The sequence below is a fragment of the Trachemys scripta genome, chromosome 8 (assembly GCF_013100865.1).
Source record: "Trachemys scripta elegans isolate TJP31775 chromosome 8, CAS_Tse_1.0, whole genome shotgun sequence".
Taxonomy (NCBI): domain Eukaryota; kingdom Metazoa; phylum Chordata; order Testudines; family Emydidae; genus Trachemys; species Trachemys scripta.
Window position 1 is genome coordinate 87,808,667 of NC_048305.1, and position 22,194 is coordinate 87,830,860.

At 46.4% G+C, this 22,194-nt stretch overlaps 1 protein-coding gene across 1 annotated transcript; it reads left to right on the forward strand.

The window, feature by feature from the left end:
- The first annotated feature begins 44 nt into the window (after positions 1-44).
- Positions 45-21,838, forward strand: PTGER3 (prostaglandin E receptor 3). Its single transcript, XM_034779927.1, has 2 exons — positions 45-1,418; positions 19,162-21,838. Exons 1-2 carry the CDS (start codon positions 564-566, stop codon positions 19,447-19,449), a joined length of 1,143 nt encoding a protein of 380 aa, XP_034635818.1. The 5' UTR covers positions 45-563; the 3' UTR covers positions 19,450-21,838.
- Positions 21,839-22,194: the final 356 nt, after the last annotated feature.

Sequence of the window (22,194 nt, forward strand, 5' to 3'; positions counted from 1 at the left end):
GCTGAGGGTCGGAGGGATTAGAGTCCCCCCCTCCCCCCCAGAGCTCCCTGGCAGGAACAATCCGTAGGAGGAAAAATGTGACCAGGCGCAGAACGGTCTGTGGCAACTTTGCTCCGCGTTGCACTTTCGGCACTGCCGCCCCAGGCGCGATGCGCTGCCCCGGCGCGGGCTAGGCTAGCGCTGTGCTGCCCGCCGGCGGAGCCTCGCTGGCCATGCCGGGGCTAGGCGGACTGTTCCGCTGTTACCTGGAAACCGGCCGCGAGGCGAGGCTGGCGGAGCGGCACACGGCGGCGGGCGCGCAGGACCCGGCCAGTGGCAACCCCCCTCCGCCCGTCGCGCCGGTTAGCTGGACGCAAGCCGCCCCCATTGCCAGCCTCTCAGGGGAGGGGCGCCCCCCCCCCGAGCAGACCTGGGTGAATGAAGCCCCGGGGCCCCGCCTCCTCTGCCTTATAGCTCGGCGGCTGGCCCCTTCGGCCCACTGAGCGGGAGCCCGCCGCCATGGGCTGGGGCAGCGCGGGCGCGGCTGGGCTGCTGCGGCTCCGCTCCCGCGCCAAGCCGGCGGCATGACGCCCCCCCAGCTCTGTGTGTGGGGCGGCTTCAACCGCACCGCTCCCAGCATGTGGGGCGGCGCCAGCGCCTCGCCGGAAGCCCCCAACAGCACGGCGCGCCCGGCGGAGGGATGCGGCTCGGTCTCGGTGGCGTTCCCCTTGAGCATGATGCTGACGGGCACGGTGGGCAATGCCCTGGCCATGCTGCTGGTGTACCGCACCTGCCAGAAGAAGGAGAACACGCGGAAGAAGTCCTTCCTGCTGTGCATCGGCTCCCTGGCGCTGACCGACCTCATCGGCCAGCTCCTCACCAGCCCCGTGGTCATCGCCGTGTATCTGGCCAGCAGGAACTGGCAGGAGTTGGACCCCTCGGGCAACCTGTGCGCCTTCTTTGGGTTCTGCATGACGGTCTTCGGCCTCTGCCCCCTCTTCATCGCCAGTGCCATGGCCGTAGAAAGGACCCTGGCCATCCGAGCGCCTCACTGGTACGCCAGCCACATGCGAACCAGGATGACCAAGACTGTCTTGCTCAGCATCTGGCTGGCAGTGTTTGCCTTTGCCCTCCTGCCCATAGCTGGCTTAGGACGGTACACCCTGCAGTGGCCAGGCACCTGGTGTTTTATCAGCACCGGGGACAACCACGATGTGGGCAACACCTTCTTCGCTTCAGCCTTTGCCTTTCTGGGACTTTGCTCTCTGATCGTCACCATGGCATGTAACTTGGCCACGATCAAAGCTTTAGTGGCTCGGTGCAGGACCAAACCCTCAGCATCTCAGTCCAGCAAGCAGTGGGGGAGAATCACCATGGAAACACTGGTCCAGCTGTTGGGGATCATGTGTGTTCTCTTTGCTTGTTGGTCACCACTGTTGGTAGGTTATCTTTTAATTTGCTGTGTGATATTGCTAACCCCACAGCATTCTTTTACAGAGAATGGGGGTGATGGTTACAGTACTGTGGAGGGGGGGAGGCAAACCTCTCACATCCAACTCCCTAAAACATTGTCTTTGTGTCCCCACAACTTTCAGCCTGCTTTGTAGGGGAAATAAGCAAGTGGAGGGGGGCACACCCTGTTGAAGAGAATTGAGTAGGAGGATACAGGTATAAGGGGATCCCTTGGTGAGAGGTACTGGGGATAGGAGTAGGTGCAGGGCATGGTATGTATGGGAGGACCCCTTGGGATGGGGAGCTGAGGATGGGGTGTGGACATATACAAGGGGACTCACCGTGGAGAGCTAGTAGAGTTGGTGGTGACCTGTATGAGGATCTCTTGAGGAACTGACCAGGGATGAGTGTGATATATGGGACAGACTCCCCTGGAGAGGAGGTTAAGGGGGGAATGGAGGTTCAGAAAGCCCTTGATGAGGAGCTGATAAGGCCTCAGCTGGAAGTATTGTGTCCAGTTCTGGGCACCACAATTCAGGAAAGATATGCAGAAATTGGAGAAAATCCAGAGGAGAGCAGCAAAAATGATTAAAGGCCTAGAAAACATGACCTACAAGGAAATATAGAAAAAAACAAGGTTGTTTAGTCTCGAAAAGAGAAGACCAAAGGGGACTTGATAACAGTCTTCAAGTACGTAAAAGGTTGTTATAAGGCGGAGGGCGATAAATTGTTCTCCTTATCCACTGATTACAGCACAAGAAGTTATAGACTTAAATTGCAGCAAGGGAGATTTAGCTTAGACATTAACACTCTTATAGTTAGAAAGTTTTTGCTAAGCACTGAACCAAATTACCCAGGATGGTTGTGGAATCTTGGTCTTAGGAGGTTTTTAAGAACAGTTTAGACAAATACATGTCAGGGATGGTCATAGTCCTGCTTCAGTGCAGGGGACTGGACTAGATGAGCTGTAAAATTTCTGTGATTGTGTAGAATGGGGGCTGTCATAAGCTGTGGGCATTTGTTGGACATTCAAGGGGGGATGGTAGAATGAAGGTTTGGGGAAGAGAGGTGGGGATGTTTAGGGAAATGAGGGATTTGCAAAGAAGGAAGAAAAGAAACTGGGAACATGAAGGAAGAATGTGGGTCTTAGAAGAGATTAGGGACACTAATGTATTTGGCAGGCAGGTAGGAGTGAGTGACATGAAAGAAGAGGGAGACTGATGGGGGATTTGAAAGTTCAGAACATCATCCAAAGACTGGTGTTAGCAAAGGGTCAAAACACACCAGGACTTGTATGGTTCTGCTGCCTGGATAGCAGAGAGCAGGTTGCGCAGTTCTGTATTCTCTGAACTATGAAGTATGGCAGGGATGTTTTTGCTCACCCAAGCACAGCAAGGGATCTACCCACTGGAGCACTGAGAAGCCTAGAGGTGGTGAAATAGGGAACCTAGCACCAAGTGCTGAGGCTATCAATCATCTTCAGGATCTTGGGAGGAAGTGTGTACTGCTGGAAGCCTTATTGTGATGGGGCCTCATGTTAAAGGGGGGAAAGTGTCCTTTTTTTTTCTGCACCAAACTTGTAGACACACATACTCCACTGCTTTGAGAAAGATTATCTGACCTGGGCCCTGTTAGCGACCTCTCACTTGTTACACTAGTTATTTCATTCAAGGGTTGTTCGCTGTGTCATATTTTTGGTTGTTTTCAGAGAATTCGTGATGACAGTAAACACTGCAACATTTTAGCATTTTTTTTAAAGAGGCTAATCACACAACTTTTACCCTTTCTTCTTATTCTGTTGTTTTTTTGCTCAGTCCCTTCCTTGTTGATCTGGGAAAAACCCCTTTTCAGAAGTAGAGAGCCCTGAATATAGAATGTGCGTGTTTCTGTGAGGGGTGGGGTGGGGGGACGATATCTGTAGCCCTGTACACTATGAAGCATGGCGGGGACTTTGCCCCCACAGGATAGCATTGTGAATGGTAGAGCATCTAGCACCTGGGCCCACCAGACATGTTCCAATGTGTGTGCATGCACATGTCTCTGAAGGGAAAAGGTGTAACTAGCTATGGGGCCTACTACCACCTTGTGCTGCCCACAGCAGGGATGCAGGAAAAGTTTTTATAGTGGGGGTGCTGAGAACCATTGAACCAAACTGGAAACCCTATATATAATGGAAACCACTTGGAGCCAGGTGGTGCAGCAGCACCCCTAGTTCCAGCACCTGTGGCCCACAGTGACTCCACTGCTGTTCCATGGCCTGGTAGGGAGAATTCCTCCCCCATTGGGACCCCTGCAGATCTCCCCTACATATGGCTCATGTACTAGGATTGAGGATTTGGGCCTTACTATTGACAAGTGCAGCTACCTTGGGAAGAATGGTTAGTGGTACTAATGGAATATTCAGTGTAAATAAGATGGCATTAGAAATGAGCTAGTTCTGCCCAATGACTTTATTTTTTGTAAATTAATAACATTCCAGGAAAATCTTAAAACAACCCCCCATTCTCTCCCCCCGCAACTTCTGCATGTTACCTGTACAGAGATCATTAATGGCTTGTGACAAAGGTGAAATCAGTAACCATATTGCAAACCTAGGGAAAATTGCTTTCTAAATGACAAACAGGACAATGTTCTACTTTTAAGAGCACTAGCGTAGCCTCGATTTGACCAAACACGTATACAGGATGCCCAATTTAGTTATGATTGCTTTTTTGAACATCTGCCCCTCCCCCCATCATGTGTTCAGCCTTTGATACCAGCTGTTGGTGATTAACTATCTTTTCCACTATATTCAATCAGCTCCTCTAAAAGCTACATAGCCTCCTGCTGCCACGCCAGAGGAGCTGAATGAGCCAATTGACCCCAGAAAGGAACTGCTGGTGGACAGTGCTCTATCCAGCTCTGCCTCTAGTGTAAATGCACCTCCTGGCGGTAAGCTAAAATAAATGTCATGCTGTGTATTGCCCTCAACATTCCCAATCGACTCATTTAGAAGTTAACCTATATGGCCATGCAGGGGAATAAGGGGGCGTAAGATACTCCTTTATCCCTCTCAGTTGACTCCCTGCATCATAGGTGATTATTAATTACTCCCCCTCCCACCGCAGGTGGACAAGGTGTGGGCAGGCAGGGGCTGGGAGAGGACAGAGCCTTGGCTCTACTCCCCAACATGCAGGCCAGCACAGCTGAGCTGGCACCAAAGAGACAATACACTGTGCCCAGGAAAGGGCTGGTGTAACTTATACCTTCCAAAGAAGATCCTGGGATCAGAGTGGGACTCTCACAGTTTCATCTCTGCTTTGGTCTTGGGGCTATCTGCTTTGCCTTTCTCACGGAAGAGAGCAAGGTGCCAGTCTAGCCCAATGTCTCCTCCTTATTTAATTGGCCATCCTCTTTTTACATAATGTTTGGAATGGGTTTGTGAATGACATTGATAAACAATACACATGAGCTTCATTACTTAATGTCTGCAAAGTACTCTGGGATCCTAAGTGCATGATAGTCTGAGACTCATACTTTAGTATTCAGAACTGAGCTGGCATTCATAGAAGATTAGGGTTGGAAGAGACCTCAGGAGGTCATCTAGTCCAACCCCCTGCTCAAAGCAGGACCAACACCAACTAAATCATCCCAGCCAAGGCTTTGTCAAGCCGGGCCTTAAAAACCTCTAAGGATGGAGATTCCACCACCTCCCTAGATAACCTATTCCAGTGCTTCACCACCCTCCCAGTGAAATGGTGTTTCCTAATATCCAACCTAGACCTCCCCCACTGCAACTTGAGACCATTGCTCCTTGTTCTGTCATCTGCCACCACTGAGAACAGCTGAACTATATTCTCTTTGGAACCCCACTTCAGGTAGTTGAAAGCTGTTATCAAATCCCCCCTCATTCTTCTCTTCTGCAGACTAAACTATTGCTTTCTTGCAATATCATATCTGAGGCATAGTGTGAATTTATATACACGATGGAGCAAACCCCAATATCTTTACTCAGCCTTTGCTCAAGAACAATTGCATCATTTGAGAGTTTGTCTGGGAAACTAAATAGAAACTTATGGCCTTATCTGAAGCTCATGGAAAAATCCACATTGATGTCATTGGGCTTTGGATTCAAACCCTTAGGTCCTGATTCAGGAAAGAATCCTGATTCAGGAAAGCACTGAAGTACATGTTTAAATTAAGCATGTGCCTAAATCCTAAATTGAAGTCCATGGGAAAGCGTGTGCTTAAAGTTGAGTGCTTTTTTGAATCAGGGCCTCAATGAGGAAAGCAGGCTTTGTCCTAATATGAATAATAAAATAGGATCTCAAGTCACTTCACAAAACAGTAAATGTTATATTTAAAGATTAAATACATACTTCAATATCTGCAGTGCATCCTGATTATCCTGTTCTCTACAAATCTGCACCTTGTCTAATTCATACCAAAACCAACCATCTTACCTCACATCTCAGCAGCAATGTAAGAGCAAATGCTGTAGTGAGCCCTCAAAGCAGTAAGGTATCTTTACGTTCACAGGATTTAATGCAGCATATTAGTACATGATAGTGAATTAGAGCTCAATGGCAATTGCTAGAATTGACCAAAGAGGTGTACTATTACCCGCTGTCACTGCTTCCTTGTTGAATATTTCCATCCAGAAGCCCACTCAGCCTTGTAGAATGTGGATTGCGGATGTGGTTCCACTGCACAAGGTGTATGGGGCCTGAAGGCAGGAGAGCTATGCAGGATCCTCCTGGCTTTGGATTCATTCTTTTTCCCACAGGGCCATACTCACTATTGTTCCTTCAGTGGCAGGAGTTCATGCAGCTGTTCTCAAAGTCTATTTGAATAGGCTTTTTCTAGTTAAAATTTAAGATTTAAATGCTTTAGAAACAGCGACAGAGACTTCTCCCTTAAGGACCTTCAAGGTGGCTGTCATTTTTGCTGCCATGAAACAGACTCGGATATACAGAAGGCTACAAAACTCTGTGGAGTCTCAATTCTGCCCCAACACCCCTATTAACAAGCTTGAATTCCTGGCCCTTTGAAGTTAAGGGGAATTTTGCTGCTGACTTCAACAGGCCAGGATTTCACTCCCAGAATGGAAAATAATATTTGTCCTTAGCCTTAATTATTTGACGGTCAATAAACTAGTTGATTCTTAACCTGACCAGTTAATACAGGGCCATAAACTGTAAATTTAGTCATGTGCATAAGTGCTTCTGGTATCTGGCTCCTAATGAGTGTTTATACAGCCAGAATCTCTACTGGTCACCCAGATACCACATGTCTCCTTCCACTATGAATACTATGAAAGCGCTATTGTGTGTATCTTGGTAGCTCATTTTTCTTGCCGCTTTATTACTTTTCCTAATGTAATATGAAAGCTATAAGAGACAAGAACAGCTCCATTTTTTTGAAACATGGGAATTGTCTGTCATTAAAGACTGGGAAACTAAGTAAGCCAAAGACTGCATTTAATGACTTCTTCATTGTTCACTAGTACAGTACATTGAATACAGAGCTAAAGCAATTTCAAACTACTCTATTTTGTTTGTCATATTTTGCTTTTACTCATATTGTGTAGATAGTGCCTAAAATGTGCTAGGTGTTTTCCAAATGCAGAGGAACACACAATCCTCTCTTTAAAAGGTAGAAGGATCTCACAAGTCTGTTTCACCAAGCCATACATTTTTAAGCAAAATGGCCTTTTCTCTTTTTTACACACACACCAAAAAATATCCCCTCCTCTACTACTGTGTAGCAACGTTTCTTCATGATTTATTTTAAATAACTATTTAACTTGTACTGCAAGGGTGCCCTCCACTTTACTTAATGCATCTATGTCAAGAGAAAAAGAGGCACCTACATGCAGCGAGGAGAGAAATGGGACAGTCACAGCAGAAGTTGGGCAGACCATCTGAGGCTTTTAAACATAATTGATATTATGAGAAAATATTCAGGGAGCTGTAGAAAGGCGGCAAAGAGATTCTCTAACATTTTGCTATAAAAAGGTCAGCACTGAATGCTGAACTGGCAACCAGCCTGACCTTTACAAATCAAAGGCAGGGCCAATTAAAAACATACTGGGTAGCAGACCTTTGAATTTGTTTTATCTTATTTCTTCTGTCTGACTGCTTGGGACTCTGCTGATGTCCAGAGTGAATTAATGAATTGTATTTGTTTCTTTATGAAATGATATCACTTCAAAACTTTTCATGAATTTTCCAGGGGCCCGGTTCCATAAATCTTCTCTCCAGTATGTAGCCTCTATGCCAACATGTTTCCCTCTTGTATTCATAGTCCCAAAGTTCAGAGCAGGCATTATAGAACAATTTGTGGGGTTTTTTGTAATAATTAAAAAGAATAATTCTAGAATAATTAAAAAGATTGGCACACACTAGGAACAATGGGCCTGATTCTGATCTCACTTGTCTCAGGATGACTTGAGTAACTCTATCGTAGTCAGTAGCGTGTCAGAGTAAAATCATCGTAAAGGAGATCAGAATCAGGCCCAACATAGCCCATAGATAGGAAATCTAAAGTATATTTTTGCCCTTGATATTTGTGTTTAACTCCCATGAAATTTCTTCTATGTCCATTAAAGGGAGAATTGCCTTGTCCCTTTTTTCCTAGCATAGCTGACTTAAATTTGGTGCATAAATAGTTTTAACATTATGAGTATTCATTGCAGAACAATTCTTAATTTAAAAAAAAAAATCTGCTGGAATGTATTTGCCATGATTACACTTATAATTAGTACATACAATTTTTCGGAATACAAAGCAATTAACCTTCTAAGGCTAACTCAAAAAATACAGAGATTTTTTTCAGGCCAGAAGGGATTGCTATGATCATCTATTTCAGGAGTGGCCAGTCTGAGAAGGAGCCAGAATTTAAACAATGTACATTGCCAGAGGGCCACAATAATATGTCAACAGTCCCCCATCAGCTCCCACCTGCTCCCAGTGTCTCCCACCACCGGCAGCCCCACCGATCAGTGCCTCCTGCTCCCTCCCTGCACCTCCCAATCAGCTGTTTCGTGGCGTGCAGGAGGCTCGGGGTGTGGGGGAGGAAGGAGGTGCAAGGGCATGGCAGGCTCAGAGGAGGGAGTGGGAAGGAGTGGAGTGGGGGAAGGGTCCGTGGCAGAGCGAGGGGTTGAGCAGTGAGCACCCCCCAGCACATTGGAAAGTTGGTGCCTGTAGCTCTAGCCCCAGAGTCAGTGCCTATACAAGGAGCTGCATATTAACTTCTGAAGAGCCACGTGGCTCCGGAGCCACAGGTTGGCCACCCCAATCTAGTCTGACATCCTGCATAAACGTAGGCCAAAAGGAGAGGCTTTCATTGGAACCCCAGTTACATTAATCACTTTTATCATAATTGCATCAAAACAACTATTCTGGACATTTTGTAAGTATTTTCCAGCTTAAAAAGTCAGTGTTTCCCAGAATCATTTGTTTATGCTGTAGAGACTTTGGTAAAATGAGGTTTGTATTCTGTGGCTTAATGGGGTTTTTTTGAGTAAACCGCTGTTGTTAATGAGTTTTGAAAACTCTTCTTATTAACTCAGTAATAAACCCTTACATGGACAATGCTATGTTTTAGGCCTATCTCTTGGAAACAGGCTTAGGGTTGCCAACTTTCTGATGACAGAAAACTGAACACTTGTGCCCTGAGGCCCTGCCCCTTCTCCGAGGCCCCACCCCCTGCTCTCTCCATCCTCCCTCTCTCTGTTGCTTGCTCTCCCACACCCTCGCTCACTCTCATTTTCACTGGGCTGGGGTTGAGGTGCAAGAGGGGGTCAGGGCTCCAGTTGGGGGTGCAGGCTCTGGGATGGGGCCAGGGATGAGAGGTTTGGAGTGAGGGAGGGGGCTCCAGACTGGTTCAGGGTGTTGGGCTGTGGGAGGGGGTCTGGACTAGGTGCGGGCTCCGGGGTGGGGTCAGAAATGAGGGGTTCAGGATGCAGGAGGGGGCTCTGGGCTGGGGAGTGGGGGAGGTGAGGGCTCCAGCTGGGGGTGCAGGCTCTGGGGTGAGACTGGGGATGAGGGGTTTGGGATGCAGGCAGGAGCTCCAGGCTGGGGATGAGGGGTTCAGAGTGCGGGAGGGGACTCAGGGTTGGGCAAGGGGTTGGAGTGTGGGAGGGAGTGTGGGCTTTGGGAGGGAGTTTGGGTGTGGGAGGGGGCTCAGGGCTGGGGCAGGGGGTTGGGGTGTGGGAGGGGGTGAGGGGTGTGGGCTCCAGGCGGCGCTTATCTCAGGCAGCTTCCGGGAAGCGGCAACATATCCCTCTGGCTTGTAGGTGCAGGTGTTGCCAGGGTGCTCTGCGCACTACCCCTGTCCACAGGCACTACCCCCACAACTCCCATTGGCCACAGTTCCTGGCTAATAGGAGCTGCGAAGCCGGCACTCGGGGTGGCACTTGCACTGCAGGCATGGGTAGGGAGTGGAGTGCTTCTGGCCACCCTTGCACCTAGGAACCAGGCGGACATGCTAGCCGCTTCCAGGAGCTGTGCGGAGCTGGCCACTGCGGCCAACTGGACTTTTAGCAGCCCTGTCAGCTGTGCTGACCAGAGCCACTAGGGTCCCTTTTCGACTGGCGTTCTGGTCAAAAACTGGATGCCTGGCAACCGTAAATGGGGTTAGTCAGAGGTTACTATGGTGAGGGACAGGCATGGAGCAGCAAGGTCCTCAGAAGCCCTGGACATCAGTCCTCTATGATGGGAATTGTAGAGGAATTGTCAGGTAGATGACAGTGCCTGGACCCTGGGGAAGGCTTGGTCAAAAAAGGAGGATATAGGGGAAGTGATGTATTGTTCTCGCTTAAAATTAGACAGCAATAATAGGGTTACCATATTTAAACATTAAAAAAAGAGGACTCTCCATGGGGTCCTGGCCCCGCCCCTTCCCTGCCCCCCCCAACTCCACCCCTTCCCCGCCCCCTCCCCTGAGCACCCTGCATTCCCCCTCCTCCCTCCCAGCAACGCGAAACAGCTGCCCAAGCGCTACCGGCTTCACGGTTTGCCGGGCAGCCTCCAGACCCTGCGCCCCGGCCAGGCGCTTCCCCAGGGCAGCTGGAGCCCAGGAGGGGAAGCACCCGGCCGGAGGCGCAGGATCTGGAGGTCTGGGGGCTGCCTGGCAAACTGTGAAGCCAGTAGCTCTCAGGCAGCTCGGCTCTTCAGCTACACAGAGCTGAGGTGTCTGGGGGGAGCAGCAGCAGCCGCCGCGGGGAAATCTGCCTGCAGCTTGCAGCCTGCCGGAGCCGCTCTAAGGTAAGCAGGGGACTGGGGCAGGGATGCCGGCAAAACAAAGCTGGGAGTATTTTCCCGGACGTGTTCGGCTTTTTGGCAATTCCCCCCGGACGGGGATTTGAGGACCAAAAAGCCGGACATGTACGGGAAAATCCGGACATATGGTAACCCTAAGCAGTAGAGGCTTAAGTCTATTTTATATAATTTCAAATAAAACTGGAAATAATCATGGGCAGAAGTCTTTTAAAAAATAAAACTAAATTAATGGAAGCTGCAATCAGTAAGTTGTCCATGAAATAGGTGCTAGAAGTTTAGTTCATTGTCCTTCTCCACTGCCTAAAAACCCCCAGCTTCCATAGAAAAGCACCTGGAGACCCAGAATTCAGTCACTAAGGATTTTCACTAAGGATTGCACAGGGTCAACCTTCCCACATTCAAATCCAAAAAGATCAAAAAGGAATGAAATGTAATTCTTAAGTACCAACTTTATAAAGATAAAGAAACATTACAATTTCTACAGCATAACATGGACACTTTATAATCCACATTCTTCAGTTATACATAAACATAAAGAAAACAAATTAAATATAAACAGGTCAGTCCCCACAGAAAAACAGTCAGATGTAACTTTGAGTTCCCAAAAGCTAAGAATGAGTTCACCTGAATCTCAGTTCCAGTTGTTGCTCACCAAAATCTATACAGTCTGCTGAGTCAAAAGCATTGCAACAACATCTTCCCTTCACTTACTTGTAGTGATTTCCAGCTGGAATCGTCCTTCTCTGCTGCAATCACTCAGTTAACTAGTCAGCTAACCAATTAACTCTCAGTTAAGTATATAGATTTAAAAAAATCAGTTTTTGAAAAACTGAAAATAGCAAAATATAAGTGGCTCTTTCTCCATCATCACATTTAAATAAGAGAAGTTGGTAAATCATACTAATTGAGTCAATTTAAAATAATTTGGCTAAAATCAAACAACATTCCAAGTATACAATTAAAATAAAAAAAGTTTTCCCTTTCTACAGTTAACACAGCCAGGGCTTCCCTGTTGGAGGCTTAACGTTATCACTAACCTGCTGCAAAATTCTTCAGAGTTAGGGGGAAACAACTTGCTTTCTGCTCCTGTGGTTCAGCTTCTCCCAAGCTGCAGATGGCCTTTTGCAAAGCCACTGCCCTGACTACTTGCCCACATAGAGTCTGACTCCAGCAACAGGGCATACCCAAAACTACCAAACCCAATTCCAGAAACTTCTGAGTGTGCAGTGCTAATTGTGTATCTGCCTAGCAACAGTGAACTAGACACAACTCATTCCTACCCCACCCAATAGATCTCCTAAAGCAGGGGTGTTTTATTAAACTACCTTTTGGCCCGAGGGCTACATCTGCGTGGGGAAATTGTATGCAGGGCCATGAATGTAGGGCTGGGGCAAGGGGTTGGGGTGCGGGAGAGAGTGCAAGGTGTGGGAGGGGATATGGTGTGCAGGAAGAGGCTCAGGGCGAGGGGTTGAGGTGTAGGAGGGGCTCAGGGCAGGGGGTTGGGGTGCAGAGTGCAGGAGGAGGTGTCTCAAGGTAGGGTTAGGGGGCTTGGCCTGCCCTGGCCCCACACTACTCCCGGAAGTGGCCAGCATGTCCGGCAGTTGCTCCTGGGGGTGGGGTGGGGCCAGCGTCTCTGCCCTCACCTGCAGATACCACCCCCGCAACTCCCATTGGCCGCGGTTCCCCATTCACAGTCAATGGGAGCTCCGGGGGGTGGGGGCGGTGCCTGCAGGCGAGGGCAGTGCATGGAGCCCTCTGCCCCCTCCCTTTCCCCCAGGAGCCGCAGGGACGTGGTGCTGGCGCTTCCGGGAACAGTGCGGGGCCAAGGCCGGCAGGGAGCCTACCTTAGCCCTGTTGCACCATGTGGCTGGCAATCCTGCAGGCTGGATTTAAAGCCCTGACGGGCTGGATCCAGCCTGCAGGCCATAGTTTTCCCTCCCCTGTCTTAAAGAGATATCTCCCTATTAGGCACACAGGTTATATTGTGTAACCACATGACCTTACCTCTTCCTTCCCCCCATCTGCTTTCTCCAACTCTTTATTTAAAGCCACTTATTACTTGTCTACAGTTTAGATTGAGCATCTTCAGAGTCTAGCACAATGGGGCTTCATTCTGATTGGGTCATTGGGCACTGCCATAATACAAATAATAATTATGAGATGTAAATATGTTTCTGTGTGTACATTACAGCCAATGTGTACACACAACGGGTAGACTGCGCCGTAATACAAATAATAATTATGAGATGTAAATATGTCTCTGTGTGTACATTACAGCAAATGGAAACCAAAGGGTAATTAATTAACATTCCCAGAATTCAGGTTATTTTCTTCGGGATCAGTATTTGAGGAACTCTGAAATATGATAGCCCTTATAATCCTTTTAATCTTGTTTTGTTATCTCAGAATTCATGAAATTGCAATATCAATTGGCAGATAAATACAGTATTTATAAAGAATCTGCTTTTATGTGCCAGTTGCTATCTGTTTTGTTTATATTACATAATACTCCACTGTTACATGGAGTGTTAAATTGCTTTGCTGAAAATTTCACTTTAAACAACATATAAGGTTATAATTCCATGAATTCTGTGTTGGCCTATTAAAATAATTTTAACTGAAGTCTGTAAAAGTTGCAGGGCTAGATCCTCAACTGGTGTAAATCACTGAAGTCACTGGAGCCACAGAGACTTATATCAACAGGGGATCTGGCCCATAATTTGTATAGTAATGTAAATTAATCACCCTGTTTTATTAAACTACAAACTACATAAAGCGATGGGGCAATTCACATAGAATCATGGACACTAGAGATAATAAAAAGCTATTATGTCATCAAGTACATCTTCCTGGCAGGGCAAGATTACGTATTCTTTATTATGAATTTACTAACAATCTGTCCAGTCTAATTTTAAATGTTTACTCACAACATGTTGTATATATGAAAGCTCAAAGACTCCCAGCAAGTTTATAAAATAAAGCAATTTAAAAGAGCATTTATTCTATTTAAAAACAAACACATTCAAACTTGTGCTAAGTCTAATGTTTCAGCTTGAGAACTCAGCTTCTGCAGACATATGTGACTGGTGATCACTGAGGACAAAACTACTGGTGAGCATTCCTGACTTCCAGAGGCCCCACTTAACTATTTTTAGCCAGCCATCCTCCAGAATTGTAATGTTTAATTATTTGCAAGGATTCTTTAGGCAAAACGGTGCCCTTGCTCTTAGGAGCCATATTGGGGCATGGGGAGAAGAGGATGGCATCTGTGCACAGAGGGACTAGCCTTTAGGCAGGAATCCTGTCTCCTGGAGTAGCCTCCACCAACCCATACATGGCCTCCTTGCAGGATGTAGCAGCATATCTTCTAGCCCTTCCCATTCCTCTATCCTAGGGTTACCATTCGTCCGGATTTACCCGGACATGTCCTCCTTTTTGTGCTAAAAATAGCATCCAGGGGGAATTTGTAAAGCACTCAAAATGTCCGGGATTTCCCCCCTCCCCCGGCAGAGCAGAGCGAGCGGCTGGGAGGGCTGCAGGAAAGTCCCGGGCTGGACTCCGGAGCAGCTGTAGAGGAGTCGGATCCGCCCTGCATTCTGAGCCGGCAGCTCTCCCCTGCAGCCCGGTCCGGCAGCACTGTGCAGGGCCAGGGACCGGGTTTTGTTGTGCTGGGGAGCGCAGCCACGTGTCCGGCTCGCACAGAGCCCAACACCCTGTTCTGAGCAGCAGGGTAAGGGGGCCAGGGGGTAGGAGAAGGGGCAGGGAGGTTCTGAAGGGGGCAGTCAGGAAACGGGGGGGGCTTTTTGGGGGGAGTGGAGAAAGTTTTGGGCAGTCAGGGTACAGGTAGGGGGTAGGGTCCTGGGGGGCAGTTGGGGGGGTCTTAGGAGGGGCAGTTAGGGGACAAGGAACAGGGAGTCTTAGGTAGGGGGTGGGGTTCTGGAGGGCAGTTAGGAGCAGGGGTCCCAGGAGGGGGCAGTCAGGGGACAAGGAGCGGGGGGGTAGGGGGCTGGGAGTTCTGGGGGGGAGCTGTCAGGGGGCAGGAGTGGGGAGAGGGATCGGAGCAGTCAGGGGACAGGGAGCAGAGGGGTTTAGATGGGTTGGGAGTTCTGGGGGGCGCTGTCAGAGGGTGGGGAGTGGTTGGATGGGGCGTGGGAGTCCCACGGGTCTGTCTGGGGGTGGGGGTGTGGATAAGGGTTGGGGCAGTCAGGGGACAAGAGGCAGGGAGGCTTAGATAGGGAGTGGAGTCCTGGGGGGCAGTTAGGGGCAGGGGTCCCAGGAGGGGGCAGTCAGGGGACAAGGAACGGGGGGAGGGTTGGGGGTTCTGGGGGGGCGGGAAGTGGGAGGGGCAGGGGCGGGGCTAGGGCGGGGCTCCTCCCATCCTCTTTTTTGCTTGCTGAAATATGGTAACCCTACTCTATCCTGCCCCCTGATGCTCAGGCAGCCTTCATAGAGATGGAAGAAGAGCTCTGTGAAAAACAAGGGAGTTGCTCCATCAATGCTCCCACACACACTTCCCCTCCCCCCACCCGAGTGTCCATTGCCACCAACCCTTTTGCAGGGGAATCCGTTCTGCTCTCATGTGTTCCTCTACACATGAAGGAGGGGGGTTGGATTTGCCCTGTAATGTCCAGCAGTATCCTATGACTAACATACGTAGCTACCTCTCACCTTATCGCCTTAAAACAAGGATCATAACCTACCAAAAAATCCTTTGGGCTCATTTCTGCAACCAGTTACACAGATGCTACTCCCATCAAACCCCACAGGAACTGCACCTGTATAACTGAAGCAGAATTAAGCCTGTTAATTATATTATGCTAATTATCACTGCCTATCTCTCAGCCTATCGGACCCCAAGACAGTACCCTGTTTGGTTTGCTCTTGGGCAATAGCTATACTTGAAAGGACCCCACGGTGGTTGGCCTGGGAATGGCCAGCCATTCCACTTGGGCTGTCAAGGGCCAATATGAAGATCTACCTGCTAGCTGTAGCCTGGTTGGACCCTGTGGTCTCAGTGTAATATTGGGCCCACAGAAATGCAGTTTCTAGGGCAGCTGGCAATGCTTTCTGTGGTGGCTAAACTTCTCATTGAAGCAGAACAATTCACTGGCCCCTGGCAGTGCAAAAGTGTGTGTGGCTTAAAGATCTAACATGGGCATTTTGTCCTGGTAATAGCAGCTTCTTAAAGCCAGTTGTACATCAGCCCCAAAAGCACTGAACACTGCAATGTGTTGATATAATACAAGCAGTTGTCCCTCTGCCCTTCTTTGTCCACTGTCTGTGTCCCAAAAATGCCAGCACCTGAGCAGGAGCGCAGTCTATGGTACAAGAAAGCAAGAGATGTCTCTACCTGCTCAATAATTTCTTTAATTTTTTTTCCAAGGAGTAGCTGGGGTCAGTCTTCTGCCTCCTCCCTTACTTGGCTGCAGATATATCCCCGCAACACTCCCTCCCCCCAGCTGCTGAAAATTAGCAGGCCTTCTCTGTGTCAAGCTTGGCCAGATTTAGATGGCTACGTAGCTGTACCATACAATATCAGGCATGCACTGGGGCGGTTCTGGGAACTTGGGGATGCATGATGCTGTTTCAAGATGGCAGGGGAGTGAGGCCTAAATAGGATATGACCCACTGATTCACGGCAAAGAATTTACCAGCTTTTCTTGCAGTTCATTTAGTGCATTATTATTTTCTGTAGGCAGAAGCCTCGTGTCTGAAGCTGAATTTGGTGCTAATGTTACAGTGAGTGTATTTCACAAGCCTAAAGTGTTACACACTATCCTCTTTTTGAATGTATTTGATTTCAGTCTGATTGGGGAAAGTGGGTGTATTTTTTTAATAGGTTAAAAACAGAATACAAAATTGTTCCTGACTAATTCAAACAGACTTGAAACCACCATGTTAATACAGAATGGAGTCTGTAGTCTGGAATGGTGTTTTGATAAAATTATTATGGAAATTTTAACGCCAATTACACCTGTGTTTCTGTACAACTAAAGAATGACTTCCTCTCCTCTATCTCTTGTCCTGAAAGAGTGCTTTCATTCTGCTGTTGATTTATCTTGATTACTGCTATTCAATAGCCAGACAGTAAAACAAATACCAAATTAGCAAAAACAGAAATAATTTTTTTTTAAAAAGTTAGCTTAAGACGTATATGTCCTCCTTGATGTTTGTGCCTAATTCCTTCAGGATTTTGTGTGCTCATAAAAGGGAGAATTGATGTTTTTATTAGGAATGCAGTCCTCTTCCTACAGTTTGTAGGACTGGACCCTAGTTTTCAGTTATTAAATGAGGCTGTATCAAAGTTTTCTGTTATTAAAGCTAACTTGAGTCAATCGCTTTGAGATTGGAAAACTCAAGAATTATAGAGTTATCTCTCTGATACTGGTTTGCATAGTTTTCCTTGCTATGCTGGACCTGATCCTGCTCCCCTTGAACAGGGCCGGTTCTACTGTTTTTGCCGCCCCAAGCAGAACGCCGAATTGGGCGGCACGCGCTTTTCCGCGGTGGCGGCAATTCAGCGGCAGCTTCTGTCTTCACCCGGAAGACAGAAGCCACCGAATTGCCGCCGTGGGCAGCTTAACGGCACACAGACTGCCCCGCCGTCCGCAGCAGCAATTCGGCGTGCTGCTTGGGGCGGCAAAAACACATGGACTGCCCCCCCTTGCACAGAGCACCGGGTCAGGCCAGGCTCTGCAGTTGCGCTGCCCTAGAAGTTTGCAACCCCGCTGCCCAGAGCATTGCGCCAGCGGAGGAGCTGAGGCTGCAGGAGAGGGGGAACAGCTCGGGAGGGGCCAGGGGCAATCCTGGGCCAGGAGCTCAGGGGCCAGGCCAGGAGGATCCCGCAGGCCGGATGTGGCCCGCGGGCCGTAGTTTGCCCACTTCTGAACTAAACCATAGAAAAATAAATACATATTTGACATCCTTCAAAATGTGCCTACCAGTTCTCAGAATTTTATAAATTATATCAGAACATGAATGTATCACAACACAGAGAGCCTCTCACCATCTTTTTTCTGGAAATTAATGGATATATCCTGGGAAAACAATAGACAGAGAGAAACTGTGGTCTTGTGGATTAAGCAAAGGACTGGGAAGCTGGAGTCTATTTCTAGCTCTGCCTCTTTCCTGTATAACCATGGGCAAATGAACTAAAATCTTATTGGCCTTCCTTTTCCTCTCAGTAACATGGGGCTAATGATGCTTCTATGTTATGAGTTTTATTTCATTAATGTCTATAAAGCACTTTGAGATTCTTAGATGCAAAGGGCTCTTGAAGTGATAAGCATTATTTTGATTGATTGAATTATTATATTGCAGTCTTCAGTTGATAAGTCTTTAAAAGCCACAAACCTTGTGGCAATTCATAAACCAACAGGGAAAATTGATTTGCCAAGTTCATATGTCTATTTGTGCCAACTATCTCAATAAGCAATAGCAAATAATGCACAAATCTTATCTAACACCCCCAAGGACTAAGGGGATCGCTGACACATCTCTATAATGGTGCTGTTAGTCTAGCAGCTGGCAGTTTGAAATACAAGTGTTAGGACTGCCCTGGAGTACAGATTTTCTGAGAGATAGTATGATTGAAGATCTTCAGCTTCTAGGCTGCTTTCTCTACAAATTAATGGCTATTGTTTTATTTGGGGTAGATAGTGGTAACACATCAAGAAAAGCCGATCTACTGATGCAATTTCTTTTGACAGCTGCCGGACATGTTATAGTAGCCAGAGGCATGGCCACTCTGGCCCCATTTTGGGTGGTAGGTACTGTAACGTATGGGATATGTCGGTCATGGAAATGCTTGCATCAAGTATGTTTAAATGCCCATGATTTTACAATTTGCCTACCTTTTCTCAGCCACACCAACTAAAATACTTAGGGGTCAAATAGCCATGCTTATCATTCTTTGTACCTTATTAACTCATATTATATTGAAGTTTCTTCTCTCAATATGAATTATCCAGCTAGATTTAGCAATATGGGTAAGGGTGGAGGTGGCAGAATGAGTTCTTTTAATTGATTTCCCAAGCTCTGCAACTTCCTCGTCTAGATCAGTCCATCTCCCACCAGTACAATTTCATCTAGCCTTCTGCCACGTCCCAAAGATGGGAGATAACAGGCTCCTGGCTGATATCAGTGCCAGATATATTGGATCAAACCAGTGGACAACGTGAGGGTAAGATCTTTATCTCCCCCCCCACACCATTACTGCTGTGATCTGAAGCACATCCTTCATGCAAATCCACACAACACACAGAGTATTGTATGTAAGGCCTCTCTGAATGAAGTTCACTGGGAACATCCTTTATTTTCCATGATCGTGGTTTGATTTGAGGGAAGTAGCAGGAGGGGATCAGAAGATTCTAATCTGATGGGCCCCTCTCTCATAAGACATTTCTGCCCGAAGAAGTATGGATGTAGTTTATTTTTAATGATACACATTTTTCTCATCTTTTCATAGATTATGATGTTGAAAATGATCTTCAGTCACAAGTCGGTTGAACACTGCAAGCCATCTGACAACACAGTTCAAAGCATAGAACTGCAGAAAGAATGCAATTTCTTCTTGACGGCTGTCCGCTTGGCCTCTCTAAACCAGATCTTGGACCCCTGGGTTTATCTGCTATTAAGAAAAATTCTCCTCCGAAAGTTTTGTCAGGTAGCAAATGCCATCTCCAGTTGTTCTAATAATGGATTGAAAGGGCGACCTATCACGTTAACAGATGAAATCAGACAGACAGCAGCATGAAAGAATATTGATACACCTTGCATGCAAATTACTTTTGACAAGTAGTCTTAAGCCTTACTGTGAATTTGGGCATCTGTGGCATGCCGGTGTCTCCACATAACCAACTGCAGTATAGTAGTACTTTTGAATGGACATAGAATGCCAGATAATTATGTATCCGGTTTGCCAACAATACATAAATATAAACAAAGGAGTATGGCCTATTATTAACAGTTACCTAAAATTCTGGTCTCTTTATGATCCATAGCTAAAACCATTCAAGCTAAAGAATGACTTTTTTTTCTGCTGTACACATCATGTTTTCTGATTTTTCTTTCTTTGAAGGAGAAGAATCAATAATTTTTATGTCAGGTAACATTTGAGACACAGATTTAACCGCTTAAGTTATTGAAAAGACTCATTATTGCACTTAATTTTGACTCTAAGCTTATCTGCTAGATCCAGATATTATTCCTACCTCCTTTTTTGGGGAAAATGCAAGAGACTTGAGGAAAAAAATAATAGGAGTCCTTTCCTTTCTTTAGATTTCAGTGATTTGTTAGAAGAATTGCCAATGTCATTGTGTATAATAATGGTGTCCTCTTTCAAGTGCTGAAAGGCAGCAGGAGTTTTATGTGCTACATGGGCTTACCATGGTAATTACTGATTTTTAGTGAATGCAAGAATAAACTCACCTGCCGCAAAGGAGAGGGGGCTTTGGGGAACAGCAGAAAGGTACAATCTACCTTATTAAAAAAAATAATAAACTTTGCACTTTTTTTTACAAGTAATATCTATGAAACACCCAGGTGAGTGAAGCATTGTTTCACGCTATGGTGATGTAGTCTACCTTAGCTATTCACAGTAGATATCCCTTTCACATAGCAAAAAACTCACCCAATACCTTCAAAGAGCAGCTTTATTTGTGAAGGTCATGATTCTGGGAACAGAAAGACTTTTCAGCTACCCTCTGGTGGTGGGCCCACCACATACACAGCACCACTTTTTTACTTAAGCACCCTAAGGGTGGGTCACTCACAATATGAAATATCAGCCAAGAAACAATAGATTTTTCCTAAAAGCCAGCTTTGAGAAACATGACAGCCTTGGGATTTTTTTTTTCTTTTTTTAAATCAAGCCCCATTGTCAGCAGAAATTTCAGTTGGAGGATCTCATTACTCAGATCTTTCCTTGAGTAATTTTCAGGTTGGATTATAAGCACTCACATTTCTGCCGTATTGTTTGAACATCTTTTACTAACTCCCTTGTTTTCCTCCAGTTTTTCATGGGCCCATAACCTCTAACCTGTCCCATTTAATGGCCTTCTTTCTGGATTAGATCTCTATGAAATTGTTTGCAAGAATATACATGCCAAATTCTGGTCGGTTACACACAAATGCAAGCTTGCTGAGATTAGTGGAGATACATTTTCTTAGACCATATCTAAATTCAGCCATGGAATTTCTATCGGAGTTAAAGGAGGTTTGTACATGGGATTGGTACAATAACTGTATTTATATGTTAGAGTATGAAAAACCATTGGGCAGATAAGGCCTTTAAAATGGCATAATTGTACTTAATAGCAATGCATAATCGAATGGAAAAAGTAGCTCTCAAGTTCAAACATAATTTTTGATATCACACTAGTCTGATTTGGTAATGGGCAATATTAGAAATGTGCTACTGTAAATACTCTTGTAGGTAAGTATAACATTCATGGACAACTAATCTTCCCTCTGTAGGTACACATTGAAATAGCATGAAATATGAAAATCCGAGGTGGCAGCCAGAAAGCATTTGGCTAATCACTTTTTATGTCCTTGTGTCTAATCATCACCATAATGACAGACAAGAAAACAAAGTAACTGGAGTTAGATTGGCAGTTAATATTGTATATCAAAGCCTCAGAGGTGATTATTTTTAATGTGACATCAGGACTCTGACATCTCAATGATAAGTCAAGAAATAGTGTAAATTATACTGAGGTACTTTGACATTTTGTAATCCACTGGTTTTACTTTAAATCTACTTGCCTTCTTGTTCAGTTTCATAGTGACACAAAATAAACATGCTTATTCGGCCCATATCTGTCTGAATAAAGAAGAAATCAAGGACCTCATCCAAAGCCCATTGAAGCCAATCAGTCACTAAGGGGTAGGGTTACACTGCAAAAAGAGATGTGCTATTAACTCGGGTTAAATTAGCAGTGAACACAAGACAACTCATCTTTTAACTCAGGTTAGCAAGTCGAGTTAAAGCCGATAGGGGAGCTTGGGATACTGCTCTACACTTACCCACTGGTTCGGCAGCAAGCAATCGATCTTCTGGGATCGATTTATCGCCTCTTGTCTAGACGCGATAAATCTATCCCGGAAGTGCTCGCCATCGACGCCGGTAATCCTGCTCCGTGAGAGGAGTAGGCGGAGTCGACGGGGGAGCCTGCCTGCCGCGTGTGGACCCGCAGTACCTTTAAGTTCGAACTAAGATACTTCGACTTCAGCTACGTGAATAACGTAGCTGAAGTTGCGTATCTTAGTTCCAACTGAGGGCTTAATGTGGACCAGCCCAAAGAAAGGGAAATGCCTTGTTAACATTTAAAAAGGCTTTCAGCTACTAAAATATCATTTAGAAAAACTCCTATATAGTTCCTAAATCCTCATCACATACACCTGTAGGAAGTACAACTCCATCAAACGTTTTATGGCCTTCTGTAGCTAACTCTGATTTTCTTGTTTTCATTCATGGTCTTTTAGGAACAGCTGTTCA